General features: G+C 39.0%; 1 protein-coding gene across 1 annotated transcript; it reads left to right on the top strand.

Annotated features, from left to right (window-relative positions):
• Positions 1-7,000: 7,000 nt before the first annotated feature.
• On the top strand, positions 7,001-20,842 carry LOC113024927 (adhesion G-protein coupled receptor G1-like). The gene is made up of 13 exons (XM_026172256.1): positions 7,001-7,037; positions 8,346-8,421; positions 8,610-8,751; positions 9,012-9,128; positions 13,378-13,503; positions 13,792-13,837; positions 13,953-14,047; positions 16,653-16,786; positions 17,101-17,369; positions 19,113-19,209; positions 19,504-19,633; positions 19,801-19,957; positions 20,431-20,842. The coding sequence occupies exons 2-13, from the start codon at positions 8,369-8,371 to the stop codon at positions 20,538-20,540; spliced, it is 1,476 nt and encodes a 491-aa protein (XP_026028041.1). The 5' UTR covers positions 7,001-7,037; positions 8,346-8,368; the 3' UTR covers positions 20,541-20,842.
• Positions 20,843-23,265: the final 2,423 nt, after the last annotated feature.

The raw sequence follows: 23,265 nt of genomic DNA, 5'->3' as shown, positions 1-23,265 counted from the left end.
TACAACATTTCACTGAAATGTTTATTTATGATTGCAGTCATTATATTGCTTGCTGATGTTTTAAACTATTTTACATGTAAAGATACTATTTCCAGCTGCAACTATAAAGACAAACCTTTAAAAGACTGCCATGTGAATACTGAATTTGCAAGTGGTAAATGAAAAAGCCTGACTTTTAAAAAAGCTTTTCAAGTAGGGATGGTAATTGAGATCATTTTAGCAATTCCATTATTGCTATCAATTTGATACCAAGTCTCATTGGGTTCTCATTGACTCTGATTTGAGAGTCACCACCATCTCTAAGCAACATATCAAAGACACATTTGTGCAAATTAATTACATGCTGAGTGGTCAAATGTTTGTAAAAGTTGGAGGTATTTATCATCTGTTGTGATCAGTGTTGGGGTCATTGCTCAAAAGAAATAAGTAATGTATTACACATGTAACACAGAAAACCTTTCTAAAAAGTAATGCAGTACGTTATCAAGAAAATTTGCCACTTATGGGATAAGGTTTATATTATATTATCTTATCTTACGGAATTATTTGGTTTGTAACTCTGATCTGAAACACACTGTCTCATAATTATCAGTTAATAATATAAACCTACAGGCTACAGTCCCACACACCAACACAAATCCCATCTTAATGAAGTCAGATATGATCTTTCTCTTATTATTTAGGTATAAACACAAATTTGACAGCACACAGTGATTCTGTGTTGAAATATGAACAGGTAGAAATGGAGGTTGCAGCCTGACTGCTCATCATTGTTTTTGTTAGCTGTTAGAAGTTCAGAGTCTGACTGCTGAGCTGGGATCGGCATCTACTCAGCTTTAACATAACTCTGTGTTTTTGGCTAGCTTAGAGTTAGCACTCTGGCTATGCACGTGCTCGCAAAGAAAGAAGTTCAGTTATCAGTATAATGCAGTTGTTTCTGTCCTGGATGTAGTCTTCACTTCACCATTACACTCTCGTTTTTGTACAATAAAAGTAAAAGTATTGTCAATATTCACGCTGCAAACTGAGCCAGCATTTTCCTCCTCCAGCACACAAACTCAGCTGAAATCAGATGATTGTTGTGCAAGTGCAAGTGGAATCGATAGGAAAGCAGGCTATTGACTCCAAGGAACTGAGCTTCTGGGAACCAGTTCTCTACAAGAACCAGTTCTCAATCCCCATTCCTAACTCCAAGTCAAACTGTACTTCTCTATACATCTGTGCGTCTGTGTCACTTGGCTGGTGTAACTGATGACTGGTAACTAGTTTGATTTTAACATCCAGAGACCTCATGGAGGTTAAGTTACCACTGTGGCTGAATCACAACAATTCTGCAAAAATCAGTGGGCCATAATTCCTCAACAGCACTGTAAAAGACTCATTACCAGTTATTGCAAATACTTGTTTACAGTTTTTACTGCTAAAGGTGGCCCAACCAGTTAGTGGGTTTAAGAGGAAATCACTTTTTTTTTGCACAGGGCAATGTAGGTCTGGATTAATTTCCCCTTAATAATAAAAACTATCGTTTAGAAACTGCATTATGTATTTACTTGTAGTATCTTTGAATAATATTAAAATTTTGTTTAATGATCTGAAACATCATTGTTACAAACATACAAAAAAAAGTAAATCAGGTGGGCAAACACTTTGCCATACAACTGTATATGCTTTGTCCAAAAGGAAAGTTTAAACGTAATCGTAAATTTAGGCGGGTGTCTGTACCACAGAAGCTGGGTAAAGTGATGACTTTTTAAGTAATGATTTAATTACTATTTGTTTGAAGGCCAATAGTGCCTTCAAACAGTGAATATAGTCTAGGACTTTTTGGGGGAGTCTTGTAGGAATCAGGTATAATGGGCATGTTGATGGTTTGAAGGAAGTGATTGCTCAAAGGAACTATAAATACTACTACTAGTACTGAAAGTAGATGTATGTAGTGATAAATATGCGAGGTGAATCTTGAAGACGATTCTTGAAGATGATTCTCGGATATTCACCTTGCATCCAAGAGCTATGTACAGTTCCTTTAAAAGCTGGATGTGGAGAGTCCCCTCTTTTGACACCTTAGCTCATGTGAGACACATGATTAATAGCGGGTCAATGATCCCCTTAAGGATACCACCCACTAGGGTTTAAATACTTTGGACTCCCCACCATACAGCCCATATTCAATTATAATGTTGTTTTAAAGCAATACTGAGTTGTGAACTTTGTTGTACTGTTACTGCACACATCACTGAACTATGAAACATTCCATTTTGATGCTACTGTATTATTGTATCATATACGTGTGTGTGTGTGTGTGTGTGTGTGTGTGTGTGTGTGTGTGTGTGTGTGTGTGTGTGTGTGTCATGTTTAAATAATGCAGTAGTTAGCTCAGGTCCTCTACCAGAGGCCTGGGAGCTTGAGGGTCCCATGCATTAACTTTGCTACTCCTATGACTGCACTGTTCTGCATATAGATCTCAGATGCCGTTTGTGGGATGTGCTGGTAATGATCACCAAGATTGCGGTCACTGCCCTAACTCCTCCAATTACCACGGGGACCACTAATAAAATGTAAATAAAATAAAATGTTTTTTCTCATGCTAAGCTTTCATGTAGAAATAATTCCATACTGAAGCAGCACTGTAAATTGTTCTTATATCCTCTTATCTTCTTTGTGTCCACCCTAAAACCATGGTTACAATAAGGCATCTAGCGATGGCATTATTTTTGTGCTACTATTCTGAGCGCAGGTAAAAAAAAAAAAAATTCAGGTGCAAGTGTTGTATTTTGAGGAGAAATTTATTTTGAGTGAACAAAATTCATTGCTGCGTGCAAAAAAATGTATTTCAGTGTTTGCTGTTATCCATACACACACACAATAGCAGCACCTCTCACTTTTGCATTTGCGCTAGCTCGCAATGTATTGCTCGCGCTCTCAACATTTCTGCCCGTACATGTTCAGCTCTTTCTGTACACCATTATATTTGTGCCATAAAACCAGCCAATCACAGACTTGGATGCAAAAAAGTCTGATTGTCTGTTTTGGTCTCCAATCAGCTCGAAATGACGAAAAGCAATATCCCAGAATGCATTTCGTCCAAAACTCAGTACAAAACACAGAGTGGCAGAGTTTGAAATATTACTCTTTCTGGGTCACAAAGTAAATTTTTAAGATATTTTCATGTGAGAATGGTGCTGTGTAAACTTCAAATATCTGCTTGATTTTTCAAGACATCACATATTTGCAAAAGTGCTCTAACGTTTTCGGAGATGCCTGTTACCCACCAGCTGACCGCATAGCTGGACTGGCCATTGGGCATACCAGGCATTTGACCAGTGGGCCGATGGTGATTTTTCATTTTTATGTTTGTTTGTTTGTTTGTTTGTTTTTGTAACAGTTTATACAATGAAAGGTGGTGGATTAGCCAATTGGTCATGATCAACTCTGAGCTGGACCAATTACAATACATCTGCATTGAGGTGAAAAGGAAGCAATTTGTCCCGTACTTCAGCTAGAATGAAAAAAGGACACAAAACTGGAGTTATTCTGTGTCTTTGCTGCACAGCTGCCTCTTCTCTCATTCTCTCCCCTCCCTCTCCTGTTGCTACTTCAATCATGAAACTGATCAATGATCAGCTGATCGGCTTTTCTGCTGAAAGTCCCGTCTCTCTTTGCGCCAGAAAGAGGAAACCAGCGGATGTTTAAGCTTGATCAGCTGTTGTTAGAATATATTTAAAATGACTTTCTAGTATCAGCTGATGTTTGCTGGAGCCACAGCTGTAAAAGCTGCTGGCCACGATATCGGTTTGGATATCTGGTGAGAGGGAAACATGAAGGTGATACATCATACATATAGTACCAACAAGACAGTGTACATAACTGTCACAACAGCGTTTGTTTCAGTTCAAAGGCTTTAAGGTTTTTCCTGTAATACCTGGTGGTGTAGTTGGCTGATTTTTTGTCCCAGTCCAGCCCTGGCTGATTGGGTGGTGAAGGCGCGGACTCCCGGCACTTTGTTTTAAAAACCCTTTTCGTTTCTTTCACTACTTGGGTTAAACACAATATATAAGTCACTTAGATAACTTCTAAATGGTAATGTTTTGTTTATACCTGGACCGTTTAATTTAAATCTGAAGTCTTGGAGAACTGTAAGTCTGTTTTGAATTTCACCCGTCATATTATGAAAAGTTTTCCTCCTCAATTTAAATATTTTTTATGTTCGACTTAATTCAGAGTCAGCTGTTTAAATAAGAACAGAACATTTTACATCAGGGGATATTACAGCACACTTTGGGTGTGATTGTCCCCCATTATCCATCATTACATTTGTTGCAGAGAAACAATCACAGGGCTCTCATTGATTTAGCGTATGGTGAATTATATATTTTCATTTACTTTACATTTGTTTTGTGTTGTGTGTCTTATTTTGAAATAAATATTTTTGCGTTACCATATCGACCAAAGAGCATTAAGGGGCAGAGAGGAGGATGTCACTCTCAAAGTTGTTGGCACATTTCAGAAGGACACTGCTAATAAAGTTACACATTTACACAGTGAATTTGTATTGATTATTATATTTACATAATACCACAGTTTTTGTTTTGGTCGTATCATTTTATTTTGTTGTATTTATCTGTGAAATGTTAAGGCTGGTCCTTGAAAATATTGTCTGACATTCCGTGACGCAAAAAAGGTTGGGGACCGCTGATCTAAGTGACTTATGTATTATATGTTTAACTCGAGTAGTGGAAGACCATGGGGGGTTTGAAAACAATGTGCTGGGAGCTGCGCCTTGACCACCCGGTAAGCTAGTGGGTAACAGGCATCTCCAAAAATGTTAGAGCGCTTTTACAAATATGTGATATGATAAATCAAGCAGATATTTGAAGTTTACACAGCACCATTCTCGCATGAAAATAACTTAAAAGTTTTGTGATCCAGAAAGAGTAATATTTCAAACCCCACCAATCTGTGTTCCTCCACCACTGCCTCGTTTGAGTTTTGGATGAAATGCATTCTGGGATATTGCTTTTCGTCATTTCAAGCTGATTGGAGACCAAAACAGACAATCAGATGTTTTGGATCCAAGTCTGTGAAGATCTCATCCCGTGGGGTCAAAATGATCATGAGAACGGTGAGCAAAGATCCCAGAACCACACGGGGGGACCTGGTGAATGACCTGCAGAGAGCTGGGACCAAAGTAACAAAGGTCACCATCAGTAACACACTACAACGGCAGGGAATCAAATCCCGCAGTGCCAGACGTGTTCCGCTGCTGAAGCCAGTGCATGTCCAGGCCCGTCTGAAGTTTGCCAGAGAGCACATGGATGATACAGCAGAGGATTGGGAGAATGTCATGTGGTCAGATGAAACCAAAGTAGAACTTTTTGGTATAAACTCAACTCGTCGTGTTTGCAGGAAGAAGAATACTGAGTTGCATCCCAAGAACACCATACCTACTGTGAAGCATGGGGGTGGAAACATCATGCTATGGGGCTGTTTTTCTGCCAAGGGGACAGGACGACTGATCCGTGTTAAGGACAGAATGAATGGGGCCATGTATCGTGAGATTTTGAGCCAAAACCTCCTTCCATCAGTGAGAACTTTGAAGATGAAACGAGGCTGGGTCTTCCAACATGACAATGATCCAAAACACACCGCCCGGGCAACAAAGGAGTGGCTCCGTAAGAAGCATTTGAAAGTCCTGGAGTGGCCTAGCCAGTCTCCAGACCTCAACCCCATAGAAAATCTGTGGCGGGAGTTGAAAGTCCGTGTTGCTCGGCGACAGCCCCAAAACATCACTGCTCTCCAGAAGATGGTAAATGGTAAATGGCCTGTATTTATATAGCGCTTTACTAGTCCCTAAGGACCCCAAAGCGCTTTACATATCCAGTCATCCACCCATTCATGCACACATTCACACACTGGTGATGGCAAGCTACATTGTAGCCACAGCCACCCTGGGGCGCACTGACAGAGGCGAGGCTGCCGGACACTGGCGCCACCGGGCCCTCTGACCACCACCAGTAGGCAACGGGTGAAGTGTCTTGCCCAAGGACACAACGACCGAGACTGTCCAAGCCGGGGCTCGAACCGGCAACCTTCCGATTACAAGGTGAACTCCCAACTCTTGAGCCACGATCGCCCCAGATCTGCATGGAGGAATGGGCCAAAATACCAGCTACTGTGTGTGCAAACCTGGTAAAGACCTATAGTAAACGTTTGACCTCTGTTATTGCCAACAAAGGTTATGTTACAAAGTATTGAGTTGTATTTTTGTTATTGACCAAATACTTATTTTCCACCCTGATTTACGAATAAATTCTTTACAAATCCTACCATGTGGATTCATGGATTTTTTTTTCACATTCTGTCTCTCACAGTTGAAGTGTACCTCTGGTGCAAATTACTGACCTCTGTCATCATTTTAGGTGGGGGACTTCGAAAACCATAACTTTGTGCTGAATATATGGACAGAATATATGTGCATTTTCCTGTATTTAGTTTAACACTTTTAATGTCCACATATTTTTACTACAGACTTAGTGGCACAGAAGAATGTAAATTCAGATACTGTAGCCTTTTGTCAGTTGACACTGCCTCTTTCTTTTTGACAGTGTCATTTACATATTGTCATGCCAACCTCAAAATAAGCTGTAAACGCAAACATTACAGCTGAATATGCTTATTCATTTGTTTTTTTTGCTGTTGTGGCTTCCTGTATTCTTTTCAGATGAAATCATTTGTACAGCAACTCAGCAACAGACGAAAGGTAGGCTATGCTTTTTTAATGATACACACATATACACACATGCACGAATAATGTTAATGTAAATAACTTAACCCATTTCATTATTATGTCTCATGAATTGTTTTAGAGACGTATATAATTTGAATGTAAAGCAGAGAGGTTTTGTTTGCTTGTTTATTTTTTAATCTAAATAAATCTTCTTAACCCTACAGGATGAAGTGGTTGATCTTATTTTGTCTGGTGTTTTTTGTGTATCTTGACGTTTCCTCTCAGAACTTTACAAACATTTCTGTAAAAGGTAAGTGAGATAATATACATTTTTAACTTTGTTTATATCACAGCAAAACATGTAATAGCCGCACTGGTCCACCGTCGGATGTCATGTTTTGCTTCTGCTAAGCATGAAATGGATACACGTTTAACAGGGTGATATTCTATTTCAAGTCAACATGAAAATAGTTATGGCAAAAATAGACATTGCTAACATTGCTAACATGTCTCTTTTAGCCATCCAGTGTAAATATTTCTGGTATAGAAGGAGCAAGGAATGAGCCTCATGCCTTTCTTGTTCACTAGTGACTTGATGCCTTTAAATATAGTATCTCCCCCTGCTAGTACTTAAGCAGGACTGTCTATTTCTTGCTTATGATAAACAAAGTAGGCCATCCACACTATTGACCAGCGTGTTTATTACCCGTTTATATGGGGTTGGTTTTGAATATGAACAATGAAAGATTTCCCACAGGGTAGAAATTTTATGCTTGTTAAAAATGTTAACAGATCAAGGTGCTATAAATACTGTAAAGACATCAAAATAGTCTACAGAACTCATATGTTCCATAACGTTGCAAGACTCCCCACCCTCAACTATACTCAATGCATAGCAGACCCTCATCCTTGGAGCTGCTTTAGCAAAATCAGATATTTCTCACCTGTGATAATTTATCGAGAAATTTAACAGACTTTATTGTTCATGTCTAAGTAAGACTGCCCTTCTTAAAGTAAGTGGGTTGCTGCAACTCACTTGCATTAAAAGCTACAGATACTGAAAGAGCACATCTCCAGGGCTCAAATATACAGCCAGCGCAAAAGAGCTGCTTTGATCTTATGTGGGCTGGACCAGTGAAAACCAGTGAAATTTAACTCGATAAGTTATTTACTTTAGTGTAGCATTAATGGCTATGGGGGGCATCCTAATCAGTAGAAAAAGATGTAAAAATTATGAAAATACAATTAAATGTCTGAAATTTCTCTTCTACTTAACATTTTCCAAAGCTATCCAGTGGGCTTTATTGGAGTCTTTGCAAGATTGATTTTGCCAGCTCTAGCAGCTGGAGTTAGTGATGTGTCTGGTTCCGCTGACAGGTATGCCAGCACAGTGAGTGTTGGGTGCAGACACTCGATCTGCAAGCCCAAGTATTATTGGGAATGATACTAAAACCCAAGTTGTTCCACGGAGTATGAATGCATGTGAAATGTTAAAAAGTGTAAAACAAAATGCTTGTAAGTAGCCCTTTGAGCTGAACTTTGGAATATTCTGGGGACTTGTGTGGTTCTTAACTTGTTAAAAGGGGTCTTAATATTTTTATTTCATTCTACTCTACAGCGAGCCCTGATGCTGAGAAATGTATGAACTATAAAGTCAACCTTTCAGGAACTGGAGGCTATGCAAACACTATCAAGTAAATATTTTCAGTCTTTTCACAGAAAAGATTTCTTTTCTTATTAATTCATAAGTAATTTGAAAAAAGCTGCATAGAAATGTGATTAAATTCTGATTTAAAGCTAAGTTACTCTATGTTATGGAATTAATGAAAGAGTATAAATCAAAATGGCACATGATCTTTTTTTTTTTGTCTTTTTCCACAAGGGACTTGGAGAACATAGAAAAGACTCTTGAGAACATAAATATAAATGCGACTATATCGATATCATTTGGAAATATTGTGGCTCTCCTGTTTATACCGACTGCTCCCTTCAAAAGCGTTACACTTCATGCCAGTGACAGCCAAGTAAGAAAAAGTCAAAATCTCATTGGCTTTTTTACTTACTTCCAGATTTCCAATAATATCAACATCACCACTGTGGTCTATGCAGAAATATCTCAGCAACATCTAAATAAAATAGCTCTAAATTATGTACAGCTATGCCTTAGCATTCAGCTTTTCACCACAAACAAGTAATATTATTTCCTTGTATTTGTCACAAATATTTTTTAAAAATATCTAAAACAGACATAAAGCTTCTCTTTCTGTTTGTTACAATATAATAGGCAGGCTTGAAGAATGTCTCCAATACGACAGTCAGTGTTGAACTCCCGGAAGAACTGAACCTTGGACCAACTAACATGATTGTGTTCTCCAACCTTAAGCTCCCTGAAACAAACAAGGTCAGAAACTACACTACTAGGTTCTCGAATGAGAGGTGAAACACACACACACACATATACACTGAACAAAAATATAAACGCAACACTTTTGTTTTTGCTCCCATTCCCCATGGGATGGACGTAGAGACCTAAAATTCATTCCAGATACACAATATAACCATCCCTCCCAAACAGTGGTCACAAATCAGTCCAAATGTGTGGTAGTGGGCACATCTGCTATATTGAGATAATCCATCCCACCTCACAGGTGTGCCACATCAGGATGCTGATCTGACATCATGAGTAGTGCACAGGTGTACCTCAGACTGCCCACAACAAAAGGCCACCCAGGAATGTGCAGTTTTGTCTCACAGCAAAATGCCACAGATGCCACAAGCAATGAGGGAGCGTGCAATTGGCATGCTGACAGCAGGAATGTCAACCAGATCCGTGCATTGAATGTTCATTTCTCAACCATAAGCCGTCTCCACAGGCGTTTCAGAGAATATGGCAGCACATCCAACTGGCCTCACAACCGCAGACCTCGTGTAACCACACCAGCCCAGGACCTCCACATCCAGCAGGTTCACCTCCAAGATCGTCTGAGACCAGCCACCCAGACAGCTGCTGGAACAATTGGTTTGCACAACCAAACAATTTCTGCACAAACTGTCAGAAACCGTCTGAGGGACGCTCAACTGCATGCCCGTCGTCCTCATCGGGGTCTTGACCTGACTCCAGCTCGTCGCCGTAACAGACTTGTGTGGGCAAATGCTCACATTCGATGGCGTCTGGCACGTTGGAGAGGTGTGCGCTTCACGGATGAATCATGGTTCACATTGTTCAGGGCAGATGGCAGCTGAGAATGTCCCAGTTCTTGCATGGCCAGCATACTCACCGGACATGTCACCCATTGAGCATGTTCGGGATGTGCTTGACCGGCATATACGACAGCGTGTACCAGTTCCCACGAATATCCAACAACCTCGCACAGCCATTGAAGTGGAGTGGACCAACATTCCACAGGCCACAATTGACAATCTGATAGACTCCATGCGACGATGTGTTGCACTGCATGAGGCAAATGGTGGTCACACCAGATACTGACCGGTTCTGGGTCCCCAGACCCCCAATAGCGCAAAAAACTGCACATTCCAGGGGGGCCTTTTGTTGTGGGCAGTCTGAGGTACACCTGTGCACTACTCATGATGTCAGATCAGCATCCTGATGTGGCACACCTGTGAGGTGGGATGGATTATCTCAATATAGCAGATGTGCCCACTACCACACATTTGGACTGATTTGTGACCACTGTTTGGGAGGGATGGTTATATTGTGTATCTGGAATGAATTTTAGGTCTCTACGTCCATCCCATGGGGAATGGGAGCAAAAACAAAAGTGTTGCGTTTATATTTTTGTTCAGTGTACATATATATATATATATACACATGCATATATATATATATATATATATATATATATATATATATATATATATATATATATATACACACGCATATATATATATATATATATATATATATATATATATATATATATATATATACACACGCATATATATATATATATATATCGCGCCTTTTGAGTGAGGCGATGCTGAACGATAGGCTATAGGCTAAAAGCTAACTAGAACAACAATATGTCGCTCAAGTGGAACAGCGAAGTGCAATTACGAAAGCTAAGGGGATGTCACATGATTCGGAAGGCATTGTGGGCATTGTAGGCTCAGCCAATCAGAGCCAGTGGATTTCGTTACAAGGGCATTTTGCCGTACCACGGGCAGAAATATTGCTGTTCAGTGCCTTCGTAAATTGAATTTTTTGTTAAATGGGGTATTCGTAAATCGGGGTTCCACTGCATTTTTTTTACATGAATAATTGGTTAATTATCTTGTTAATAATTTTACCTCCTCACGACTCTGGATAGTGTAGCTCCATGTGAAAACTAAGGCCTCAAATCAGAAGTACCTGACTCCGTGGTATAATTCTCAAACGCGTACCCTAAAGCAGCTAACTCGTAAGCTGGAGAGAAAATGGCGTGTCACAAATTTAGAGGATCATCATGTAGCCTGGAGAAATAGTTTGCTGCTTTATAAGAAAGCCCTCCGCAAAGCCAGAACATCTTACTATTCGTCACTGATTGAAGAAAATAAGAACAACCCCAGGTTTCTCTTCAGCACTGAAGCCAGGCTGACAAAAAAGTCAGAGCTCTATTGAGCCAACAATCCCTTTAACGTTAACTAGTAATGACTTCATGAAAAATTACCAATAATCATCCCACAGCTGTAATATTATCTACAGCTACTTTCAGTACCATTGATATTAATTTGAAGTCTTTTTTCTCCAATTGATCTTTCTGAGTTAACTTCAATAATTACTTCCTCCAAACCATCAACGTGTCTTTTAGACCCCATTCCTACAAAACTGCTCAAATAAGTCCTGCCATTAATTAATGCTTCAATCTTAAATATGATCAACCTATCTCTAATAATCGGCTATGTACCACTGGCCTTCAAGCTGGCTGTAGTTAAACCTTTACTCAAGCCAGGTAAAAGCCTGTAGGTATTACAGGTACTGCGCTGCAGTGGTTTTTATCATATCTATCTAATAGACTCCAGTTTGTACATGTAAATGGAGAGTCCTCTTCACACACTGAGGTTAATTATGGAGTTCCACAGGGTTCAGTGCTAGGACCAATTCTGTTTACATTATACATGCTTCCCTTAGGCAGTATCATTAGAAGACATAGCATAAATTTTCACTGCTACGCTGATGACACCCAACACTATCTGTCCATGAAGGAAGTTAACACACACCAATTAGTTCAACTGCAGGAATGTGTTAAAGACATAAAGAGCTGGATGGCCGCTAACTTTCTGCTTCTTAACTCAGATAAAACTGAGGTTATTGTACTCGGCCCTGAAAAGCTTAGAAACATGGTATCTAACCAGATTCTTACTCTGGATGGCATTACATTGGCCTCCAGTAACACTGTGAGGAACCTTGGAGTCATTTTTCTACCACAACATGTCCTTCAACACACATATTAAACAAATATGTAAGACTGCTTTCTTCCATTTGTGCAACATCTCTAAAATTAGAAATACCCTGTCTCAGAGTGACGCTGAAAAACTAGTTCATGCATTTATTACTTCCAGGCTGGACGACTGTAATTCATTTTTATCAGGATGCTCAAAACCTTGCTAAAAAGCCTTCAGTTAATCCAAAATGCTGCAGCAAGAGTCCTGACAGGGACTAGAAAGAGAGAGCATATTTCTCCTGTTTTGGCTTCCCTTCATTGACTTCCTGTTAAATCCAGAATTGAATTCAAAATCCTGCTCCTCACATACAAGGTCTTAAATAATCAGGCCCCATCATATCTTAATGACCTTGTAGTACCATAGCACTTGTTCCTAGAGTATTTAAAAGTAGAATGGAAGGCAGAGCCTTCAGTTTTCAGGCCCCTCTTCTGTGGAACCAGCTTCCAGTTTGGATTCAGGAGACAGACACTATCTCTACTTTCAAGACTAGGCTTCAAACTTTCCTTTTTGCTAAAGCATATAGTTAGGGCTGGACCAGGTGACCCTGAATCCTCCCTTAGTTGTGCTGCAATAGACATAGGCTGCCGGGGGATTCCCATGATGCATTGAGTTTTTCCTTTCCAGTCACCTTTCTCACTCACAATGTGTTAATAGACCTCTCTGCATTGAATCATACCTGTTATTAATATCTGGCTCTCTTCTACAGCATGTCTTTCATCCTTTCTAAAGCATGTCTTTCATCCTGTCTTCCTGTACAATATAAAGCGCCTTGAGGTGAATGTTGTTGTGATTTGGCGCTATATAAATAAAATTGAATTTAATTGAGTTAAAAAGCTAAAAGTGCACGGATTGATTCTTAAAAAAATAAGATAAAATGTTCAGAACAGTAAAAGTTGGTCACCATGTTCATATATTATGCAGACCAAAATGTTTTAGAAAGAGGAAGGGGTACTCAACCACAGTGTTCTGTAAGTAGTTTGCCGTTTGCAAAATGTAAATCAAAAATGTAAATAATACAGATTTAGAGATAACCAGGCAGGTACATCAGGAAATAATGTTTTTACTAAGATGTAAATGACTTTCACTACGCATTAACTGTCTCACTGGGTTGCTTTTTTTCCTTTCAGACAGTCAGGACAGTGAGAAAATATTACATAAATTGTATTGGAGAAACAGTCAAACCAACTGACCAACGTTTTGCATTGTAGAGTGATCCTGGAGCCTTATTTGAAGTTTATGATAGACGAATGATAATCCTGAGTGTGAAGGGCAAGAACATATCGGGACTTCGGCAACCTGTCAACATCACCATGAAATTTAACCAGAATATAATTGTAATTACAATCTAATTGTTTATTCCACTATTTTTCTCAATAGTTTTATATCATTGTTATTTAACACAACACAAAATAACTGTGTATTTTGATGTATTAAAGATTACTGTAAAAATGTAGTATTTTAGAGAGAGTAATAATATTTAATCTAGTTAATATTTAGTTACATGTAAAAGTAGAAGTGTAGATTTTATCAGTAAACATAAGTAGAAATATATAGATGTATAATATTAACCAGATATAAACATACATTTTGTTTGTTTGTTTGTTTGTTTCTTTTTGTCTTAGCAAACCCAGAGACCCTCCTGTCATTTCTTAAATTTTTCAACAAACAGTGAGTAACCAAGCATGACATTTCTCTGGTTTCACTCACCATTATAGATTTCTGAATGAGCTGATGTAATTGAAATGTGGCAGCATCTCATTCATCTCTTTGACTTTGACTTCAGATTTTAGTACAGATGGATGCCACACCATTTGGACACATGATCAGAGTAATGTCACATGTTCCTGTGACCATTTCACATACTTCGGTGTGCTCATGGTAGGATTGTTTGTTTGTTTGTGTTTCAGTATACAAAATGTCATGCCATATCTTGAGAACTAAGGAACCTTTCTTCAACAAAATACAGTCATAAAATTGCACAAAGAAGTTAATCCATCTCTTCATTTGCCATCTGCATCTTGGATTTCTATAAAATTTTCCATCCAATTTGCTCTAAAGGTGGCAGATCCATTTCTGGATGTAGTATGTGTAGTGTCATATTTGAGATCTATTGCTAAATTCAGCCCTGTGTTCTTTATAAACAGTGTTGGGACTAACGCGTTATTAAGTAACGCGTTACAGTAACTACGTTATTATTGTTGTAACAAGCACAGTAACTAGTTATTATGCCAAAATCAGGAACGCGTTAATCGTTACTGGGATTTAGATCGTTATTTGTTACTACGTGTGGTGGCATCGCGGAGCTTCCACAGATTCAGTAATATTAGCAAGGTGGCAGCCAGCTGGTGGATGAGGGAAAGGGGACGCAGGAGGAAGAGAGAGCCAAGGCGGCCGCCGGTCTGAGTGTCAGGTGAGCTGAACTTCAGGTAAGAAGTTATGACCTGCAGTCTATCTGGGTCAGATATAAACCAAGTTTAAGGGTAGTTTATTTTCATTATGCTGACTTTTTCATCCTCAGTACTAGGACGAGGAGTTTCTATACAGCTGGGCGGCATGCTATGATGTTACTGAGCTGAAAAGGAACACAGTTTGTCCTGGACTTCAGCTACAATGAAAAAGACACAAAGCTGAATTTATTCTGTGTCTTTGCTGCACAGCTGCCTCTTCTCTCATTCTCTCCCTCCCTCTCCTGTTCAATCATGAAACTGATCAATGATCAGCTGATCGGCTTTTCTCTCTTGTTTATTTATCATCCACTTTGCGCCAGAAAGAGGAAACCACCGGATGTCGCGTTAAACAACAGCAGCATGTTTAAGCTTGGTCAGCTCTTGTTAGAATTTATTTAATATTAATTTCTAGTATCAGCTGATGTTTGCTGGAGCCACAGCTGTAAAAGCTGCTTGTCATGATATCGGTTTGGATATGTGGTGAGAGGGAAACATGAAGATGAAAGCATATCCTCGTGTTGGTGTTGTTCCCAGATCATCATACTAAATGTTGTTCCAGGATCAACATTGCAAGTGACCAATCAGAATGTTGTGACGTCATACTTTTGCGACTTCGGGAAAAACCGGCGTAAAACAAAAAACTGTAGCTGCGAGACACCGCCTCTGTCCGCTGATCAACGGACCCTGACCCTAACCCTAACCTTAACCCTTTAATAAACAGTAAGCAGAATTGATATTGTCCTTGCAACATTGGAATTTCATAAATGCACGAATGGCTTGGCGCGCAAAAGAATAACATCACAACAATGTGATTGGTCACTTGCAATGTTGAACCTGGAACAACATTTTCATGATGGTCTGGGAACAACACCAACACGAGGATATCAGATCATCCAAGATGAAACCAGGAGATGTCCTTACTGAATCATCAGAGCTGAACAGGTGAGGGAGAAACAGGCTTACCTTATAGGTGACAAGAATGAGTTGAAGGGAAGTTTTGAACTGTTTCTGAGAGACAAATAACACCAGGATCATTTTCTATGTAGCTGACAGCTGGTAACTGTGCAGGGGCGGGTCTAGCAGAGTTTTGCCAGGGGGGCCAGGTAGGGCATTAACGGGGGGGGGGGCACAAAGAAATACCTTTCTTTCTTATTCTCATTTAAAATGTCTCGCTTTTAAAAAATAATTATCTGAATATTACAACAAATGATTGATAGATTGATACATATATACCATGAAAACAGTGTACATCACTGTCACAACAGAGTTTGCTTTCATTCAAAGGCTTTATGGTTTTTCCTATAATGGTGGGCCGGTCTCTAGTCAAAACGCCCGCTCTTTTGTCCCATCAATTTTTTTTTTTTTTTTTTTTTGCTGGGAGTGTTAGAGCCCTATTAGTTAGGTTGTTTATTCTTTAAAATACCAGAATAGGGAGGATTGAGTAGGATTAAGTTTATTAGATTGATCAGTATTGTTGAACTATGAAATATGTTGGGTGCAGTGCATTTTTTGCTTACAGGTATAACAGAATAGCTTTAGTGTTTTTTTTAACTTGAGTATGAACTTATACAAAAAGCAGCAAGATATTAAAAAAATATTTTTTATTGATTAAAAAACACACTATATCGGATTCATATCGGTATCGGCAGATATCCAAATTTATGATATTGGTATCGGACATGAAAAAGTGGTATCGTGCCATCTCTAATAGAAATACACCATTATACACAAATCCTCTCTTGTTAAGCAAAAGACTGTAATTAACCTCCACAGCATACTTCTACCACTAGATGGCAGAAATGGCACAAAAAAACAAAGACAGAAAAAACAGAGTAATTGTAAAGTTCCATGCAAATTATTTAGAGATAGTAAAGGTAAACATCTGGTGAATTAAAAACTGTTAAATGTCATCTTAAAAAAATGTACCATGAAGTTGAGGATTTGTATATCTTGTATATACAGGATGAGTAAAACTTAAAATATATCCGTCCTGCTAATAATGTGACAAGATAGCATGAATATGTATTTCTCTACAGGTTTCTGCTTCGTCTGGGGGGGATGCTGTTCTTTCAAAAAAAGACATGGAAATACTATCATACATTACAATAATTGGCTGTAGCTTTTCTCTTGTTGCCCTGGTCATCACCGTTTTACTTTTCATCACAAACAGGTAATTTATTCTTTTCTGGTTGTATTTTCCAAACTCTAATTATTTTTTCCCTTTTCAGGATCTGAAATGAGTAAATTCCACCTTGTATTTATTATTATTTACTATATATTTACTTCCATTTTCTGGCACATTTGTGCACCAATGTGTTTCTTTTTTTGCTCTTTCCCATTTTTTTTTCCTTTTTTGTCAATTTTTTCCCCACCATCTGTGTTTTGCAAAGGTCATCTTTTTTCATTCTTTTGTAAATAATATAAAGTTAAGATATGACCGATAGAAAGTTATTTACAACAAATCCCTTCTTCTCTGTCCAACAGGACACTCAGAGAAGATCTTTCTATGAACATCCACATCAATCTCGTCATCGCCCTGATCCTCCTCAACCTGCACTTCCTGCCCAGTCAGGCAGTGGCAGCACACCCCTCCACTTGGCTCTGTTTCTACATGGCTCTTGCCCTTCACTACTCCCTGTTGGCCACTTTCACCTGGATGGCCTTGGAGGGGTTCCACCTCTACCTTCTCCTAGTTAAAATCTTCAACATTTCTGTCAGCAGATACATTTTCAAACTCAGTGTGGTGGGATGGGGTAAGTGGAATCCTTCAAACAGGAAGCGGTGGTTATTAGCAGTGTTGGGCAAGTTACTTTGAAAAAGTAATTAATTATAGTTACTAGTTACTTCTTCAAAAATGTAACTGACTCAGTTACTGAGTTACAAGATCCTAAAAGTAATTAATTACATGAAAAGTAACTATTAAGTCACTTTAAAAAAAGGTTTAACCCTCTGGGGTCCAGGGTATAATTGGCCATTTTAAACCACTTTTGATTTTACCTCTACATTTAACCTTTAAAAACGATTTACTTTACTTTGTCTGGTATCATTCTTTTCAGCACAACCTCACGTCTGAATTTACAGTTGTGTTTTCATTTTGACATTCTGTATTAACACAGTTGATCTAAAATCAGACAAAAAAACCATAAAATCTGAGTAGAAAGTTATATTTTTTACTGCAGCAACCACAGACATGTTTAATGAATCATGTTTCAGAACTTTAAATGCAAATATAAATGATCAATTTTAAAATCCTATGCACAAGTTTTGCCAACAACAAAGTTATCTGCTGCAATTTACCTTTTACCCTCTTTTAAAAAAAACAAAAAACAAAAACATTTCAAACTGTTGACATAACAATCAGCTGTTCTGCATTAAATAAGATTCCACACAAATTATTTGTGCCACTCCAAAAAATAATTTCTCTCCACTATAAAGGAGAACATTACAGCCTGATACCTGCAGGTCTGACAGCAGCAGGTGTATCACTCCTTTTTTTACCTGGCGCCTCATTGTTCTGACACACAACACAAAACTATCTACAACACTACACACTAACTACACAAGACAACACATTAACTACACACTCCAAACATGCTGAAGGTCACAAATCTCTCACATCTCAAAACTCGCTCTCTCTCGTTTTCTGCTGTTTCTCTCTCGCTCTTTCTCACGGTCACTCCTTAAACTTCCCCCTCTTCCTAAACAACTAAATGTCATGTTGCCATATCATTTTTGATTGGTCGACATGGTGCATTTTTTCACCAACTGTTTTCTGTTTTATTTTTTGGTCATAAGCAGAGAGTGCTTGCTAGCGCTGTCCTTAGACAGTAAACGTGACGAAACTATTGAGGAAAAAACGCCGCGTATATATTGATTATCATGACTCTGGTTTTACGTGGCCTATCAACACAACTGGTATATATCACCTTGTTGCTTTGTCATCTTGAAGTGGTCATATGATTAGCTTACCACAATTACTTTATTCCTCCTTAGTCAAACAGCAGCACTCATGCGAAAGTTTGCCCCCTTATAGAATAGAATAGAATAGAATAGAATTCAACTTTATTGTCATTGCACATGCACAGGTACAGGGCAACGAAATGCAGTTTGCATGCATCCAGAAGTGCTTTAGCCATGATATAGATATATTACAATATATGTAAGCTCCAGGTGTTGTGCCAAAAAGTGATTGTGATTGCCATCCGCCGGAGCGCGCACAGCTGCTGAAAGCTGTAGTGCCCAGATTACTTATGTGCATTAAGCTGAACACAGCTTCAGCTGTCTGTTTGTTGAAAAATAGTAACGCAACAGCACAGCATTTTCTTGTTAGTAACCGTAACTGCGTTGTAACGATAGAAATAGTAATCAGTAATTAGATTACTTGTAACTTAAAAACGTAACGCCGTTAGTAACGCCGTTACTTGTGATGCCATTATTCGCATCACTGGTTATTAGTCAGCAAACTTCAGAGTGACTAATCAATTCTTGTGTTTCAGGTGTTCCTGCAGTGATTGTGTCAGTGGTGGTGATCATAGACAGAAGCTTTTATGGCCATGTCCTTCTAGACAAGTCAAACCATGATGACACTAAAATGTAAGGAAAACCTTTTAAAGGGTATGAAATTAGGAATTATAATTAATGTTGACTTATTAACTGTTTTGGATGTGTATTAGAAATTCAATATATATTTCAATGTTTTAAATTGTCTTGTACAGCACTTTGCTCAACACTCCTGTTGTAATTAAATGTGCTATATAAATAAATAAACTATAAATTAACAAGTGGAAAAAAATATTAAGCAATGCTGAGACACTCAGTCATCTATATACACTCAACAAAAATATAAACGGGTAAGATGAAATCACTGTCTATTTCCTTTCTTTGTAGATGCTATATATCTAATGAAATAGTGAAGGTGGTCACTACCACTGGACTGTTCACCATGGTGTTCCTCTTTAACATGACCATGTTTATGGTGACAGTCAAGCGTGTTTTGAATGTTGGGTATAACAAAGAGGTATGAGTTATTCTTGCAATCTTTTTTAAATGAACATTAACCATTGATATTTCCAATAATTAGACACTGAAGAACAGCTTTTGTTCATACACAATTCAAGGCCTCTGTTAGCTTCAGATTGTCAATAACCTGCTGTGTCATATGTCATTGTGTATTTGACAAATTAGTTTGGGCAGCTTCACCATAAACAGGTCAGGAAAGCAATTTGCGCCCTGCTGGGTGTCAGTGTTCTGCTCGGGATTACTTGGGGCCTGGTTTTCTTCTCATTTGGTTACCTGACCACTGTTGCCCTCTACCTCTTCTGTGTTCTGAACTCCCTGCAAGGTCAGTATAGTTTGCTCCTATTCATTTATCTCACTTCTTTAACGACTTCGGTCACTGTGAGTGCTGAAGCTGGCATTTTAAAAACATGCATATGCAGCGCCAGGGTAACAATGCATTAAACAACAGCCATTTGGCTGCTGTTTATGCTATATATGGTATTTTTTACAAAATCATATGTTGGGGTCTTATTTTAGGTTTATGAAACCTGTTTATGCTCATAAACAGTTAATAATAGGAACGTAAACTTTTTTATGGGCCAGTTTGGGAATGTTACAGTGTTGGGATTGAATGAGTGATGCATAATATTAATATACATCCTTATACTTGGAGCAGATTTTTGACATTACTGTTATATACTCTGTATGAAACAGTAATGTCTGAAAGAGTTGAATATCAGTTTCGTTTGCATGATTTGTACTTCTTGTACACAGCCTAAACCTATTTCACCGTTTCTCCCCCTGTATGCTGTGCAGGGTTCTTCATCTTCCTGTGGTTTGTGAAGTCACTGAGAAAGGGTAAAAGCTCTGCCCCTAAGATAAGCAGTGAAGCAACTTCCCCCAACAGAAAGCTTAACAAAAACTAACAGCTCAGGAACTGAGTTGTTGGAATTTTTGTCTGATATTATTATTTCTGCTTTAGGTTGTTTACAGCGACTGATTTTTTAATTATTTAAATGAATGTGATATTTGTGAAATTTTTAAAGGCACTATTTAAATGTTATGTTTGATGCTTTGTGATTGTAACAGACTCTACATCCAGTGTAAAATAGGGCACTTCTGGGAGTGAAAGTTATAAATGCTGATATGATGCATCTTCATTCATTTTGTGTGTGAACCAACTGCCATTGGTTTCAGTAGCCTGAGTAATTTTGATATTGTCATGCAGATTACACCATCACTGTTGTGTTTTGCTGTATACTTATATCCTATTTCATGTGATATTTGAAATATCTTTCCTATATCTTCTTATCACATATATAAAATAAAATATATGAATCCTTTCAATAAAATCATGTATATTTGAACCTCTATTTGCACACATTGTGAGTTGCATACATTCACATTTCACTAGAATCTGTGTTTATGAATGCAGACATATTGCTGCCTGATGTTTTGAACTATTGAACATGTAAAATTAACATTTCCAACTGCAGCTATAAAGACAGAACCTTCTTTAACAGGCTGAAATTTAAATATGAGTGTTATGTAAGTGGCTAAAGTAATTAGCTTTTATCAAAAGATAGTCCAAGTTTAAACTATACTCTTTCTGTACACATCGGTGTTTCTGCCTCAGGTCATTGGTGTAGTTGATGATAGGGAGTTGGTTTAACCACATTCAGGTCTCTAAAAGCATCACTTACTCTAAAATTGTCCGGACATTAAACTCAGCCTACGGTAACCAGATGCCAAGAAATAAAGCTCCTACAATAATACAGTAAACAGAGAAAAGCCCAACAATCATATGACACCCTATGAGCATAATAACTAATGATTAAATGCAGAGACGTGTATAAACACGTAGTGAATGAAAAGGGTGGCTGAAGAAAAACTCACTCACTGATGTGCTGTTTGAGAGAGTCAAGATATTTAACAGTAACAGCTTTGAAAGTTATAACACATGGTGACACAAGATATATGTCAAGCTTTTATAAACACTGGAATAAGTGTCTATATGACTACCGCCCAGTAGCCCTCACCCCCATCATCACAAAGTGCTGCTAGTCCTAGCACACTTCAAATCCTGTCTCCCACCCCACCGTGGACCCCCACCAATTTGCATACTGTCAGAACAGGAACTCAGAGGATGCAGTCTCCATCGCACTGCACTCTGTCCTATCACACCTGGACAACAACAACACCTACGCCAGAATGCTGTTTATAGACTTCAGTTCAGCATTCAATACAATCCTCCCCTCACAACTCATCAGGAAACTGACAGACCTGGGCATCAGTTCCCTCATGTGCAAATGGTTACTGGACTTCCTGACCAACTGCCCCCAACATATCCAGCTGGATAACTGCTGCTCATCTACAATCACAATGAACACCACAAGGCTGTGTGATAAGATAAGATAAGATAAGATAGAACTTTATTAATCCCTCGGGTGGGTTCCTCTGGGAAATTCGATTTCCAAAAAAGCACAGCACCGACAGAAGTTACAGAGTTATACACACACACATATATATAAATACAGAGACAATATAAATAAAATATACGAAGGGGATAAATAGAATAAATAGGAATAAAAAATAAAAATACAAGTGAATTGCACATTTCAAGTATTGAGTCTATTGCACTGTTGACTATTTACAAAAGTATTGCACAAGGTATTGTACAGTGAGGTGAAGAGGCACTACAGCTTAGTTGTTCCCCCCTCCTTTGTCCTCCTGTTTCCCCTCCCTCTCCCCTCCAGAGAGGAGTTAAACAGTCTGATGGCGTGTGGGACAAAGGAGTTTTTAAGTCTGTTAGTTCTTGTCTTTGGGAGAAGCAACCTGTCACTGAACAGACTCTTCTGGCTGTTAATGGCCGTGTGCAGAGGATGCCTGGCATTGTCCATAATGTCCATCAGTTTCTTTAATGTCCTTTTCTCTGCCACTGTCACCAGAGTGTCCAGCTTCATGCCGACCACAGAGCTAGCCCTCCTGATCAGTTTCTCCAGCCTGGATGAGTCCTTCTTTGCTGTGCTGCTCCCCCAGCACACCACAGCATAGAAAAGTACTCCAGCAACCACCGACTGGTAAAACATCCTCAGGAGCTTCCTGCAGATGTTAAAAGACCTCAGCCTCCTGAGGAAGTACAGTCGGCTTTGGGCTTTTTTATACAGGTGCTCTGTGTTGCATGACCAGTCCAGTTTATTGTCCACCCACAGCCCGAGGTACTTGTACTTGTTGACCACCTCCACCTCCTCCCCCTCTATCTGAACCGGCAGTGGACCTGCTCTAGACCTCCCGAAGTCCACAACCAGTTCCTTAGTCTTTGAGGTGTTGAGTTGCAGGTGGTTTGTGTGACTCCATGCGACAAAGTTCCTCACCAGACTTCTGTACTCCTCTTCCTGATCATCCCAGATACACCCCATGATGGCTGTGTCGTCTGCAAACTTCTGAATGTGGCATAATTCAGAGTTGTAGCAGAAGTCAGAGGTGTACAGGGTGAAGAGAAGAGGGGACAGCACAGTTCCCTGTGGTGCTCCTGTGCTGCTGACCACTGTGTCAGACGTGATGTCCTTCAGCCTGACGTACTGTGGTCTGTCGGTGAGGTAGTCGGAGATCCAAGCCACCAGGCAGGGGTCCACCTCCATCCTGTTCAGT

Source organism: Astatotilapia calliptera, chromosome 1 (genome assembly GCF_900246225.1).
Source record: "Astatotilapia calliptera chromosome 1, fAstCal1.2, whole genome shotgun sequence".
Taxonomy (NCBI): Eukaryota; Metazoa; Chordata; class Actinopteri; order Cichliformes; family Cichlidae; genus Astatotilapia; species Astatotilapia calliptera.
Note: the sequence above shows the minus strand (reverse complement) of the source record. Positions and strands in the feature narration are given on the sequence as shown.

What these genes read in the sequence shown, in the direction of transcription:
- LOC113024927 (XM_026172256.1), top strand. Translation starts at nt 8,369, where the DNA reads ATGAACTATAAAGTCAACCTTTCAGGAACTGGAGGCTATGCAAACACT. An exon ending in TTCATGCCAGTGACAGCCAA is followed by an intron (nt 8,752 to 9,011) that starts GTAAGAAAAAGT and finishes ACAATATAATAG; the next exon opens with GCAGGCTTGAAGAATGTCTC. An exon ending in ATGTTGGGTATAACAAAGAG is followed by an intron (nt 19,634 to 19,800) that starts GTATGAGTTATT and finishes TTGACAAATTAG; the next exon opens with TTTGGGCAGCTTCACCATAA.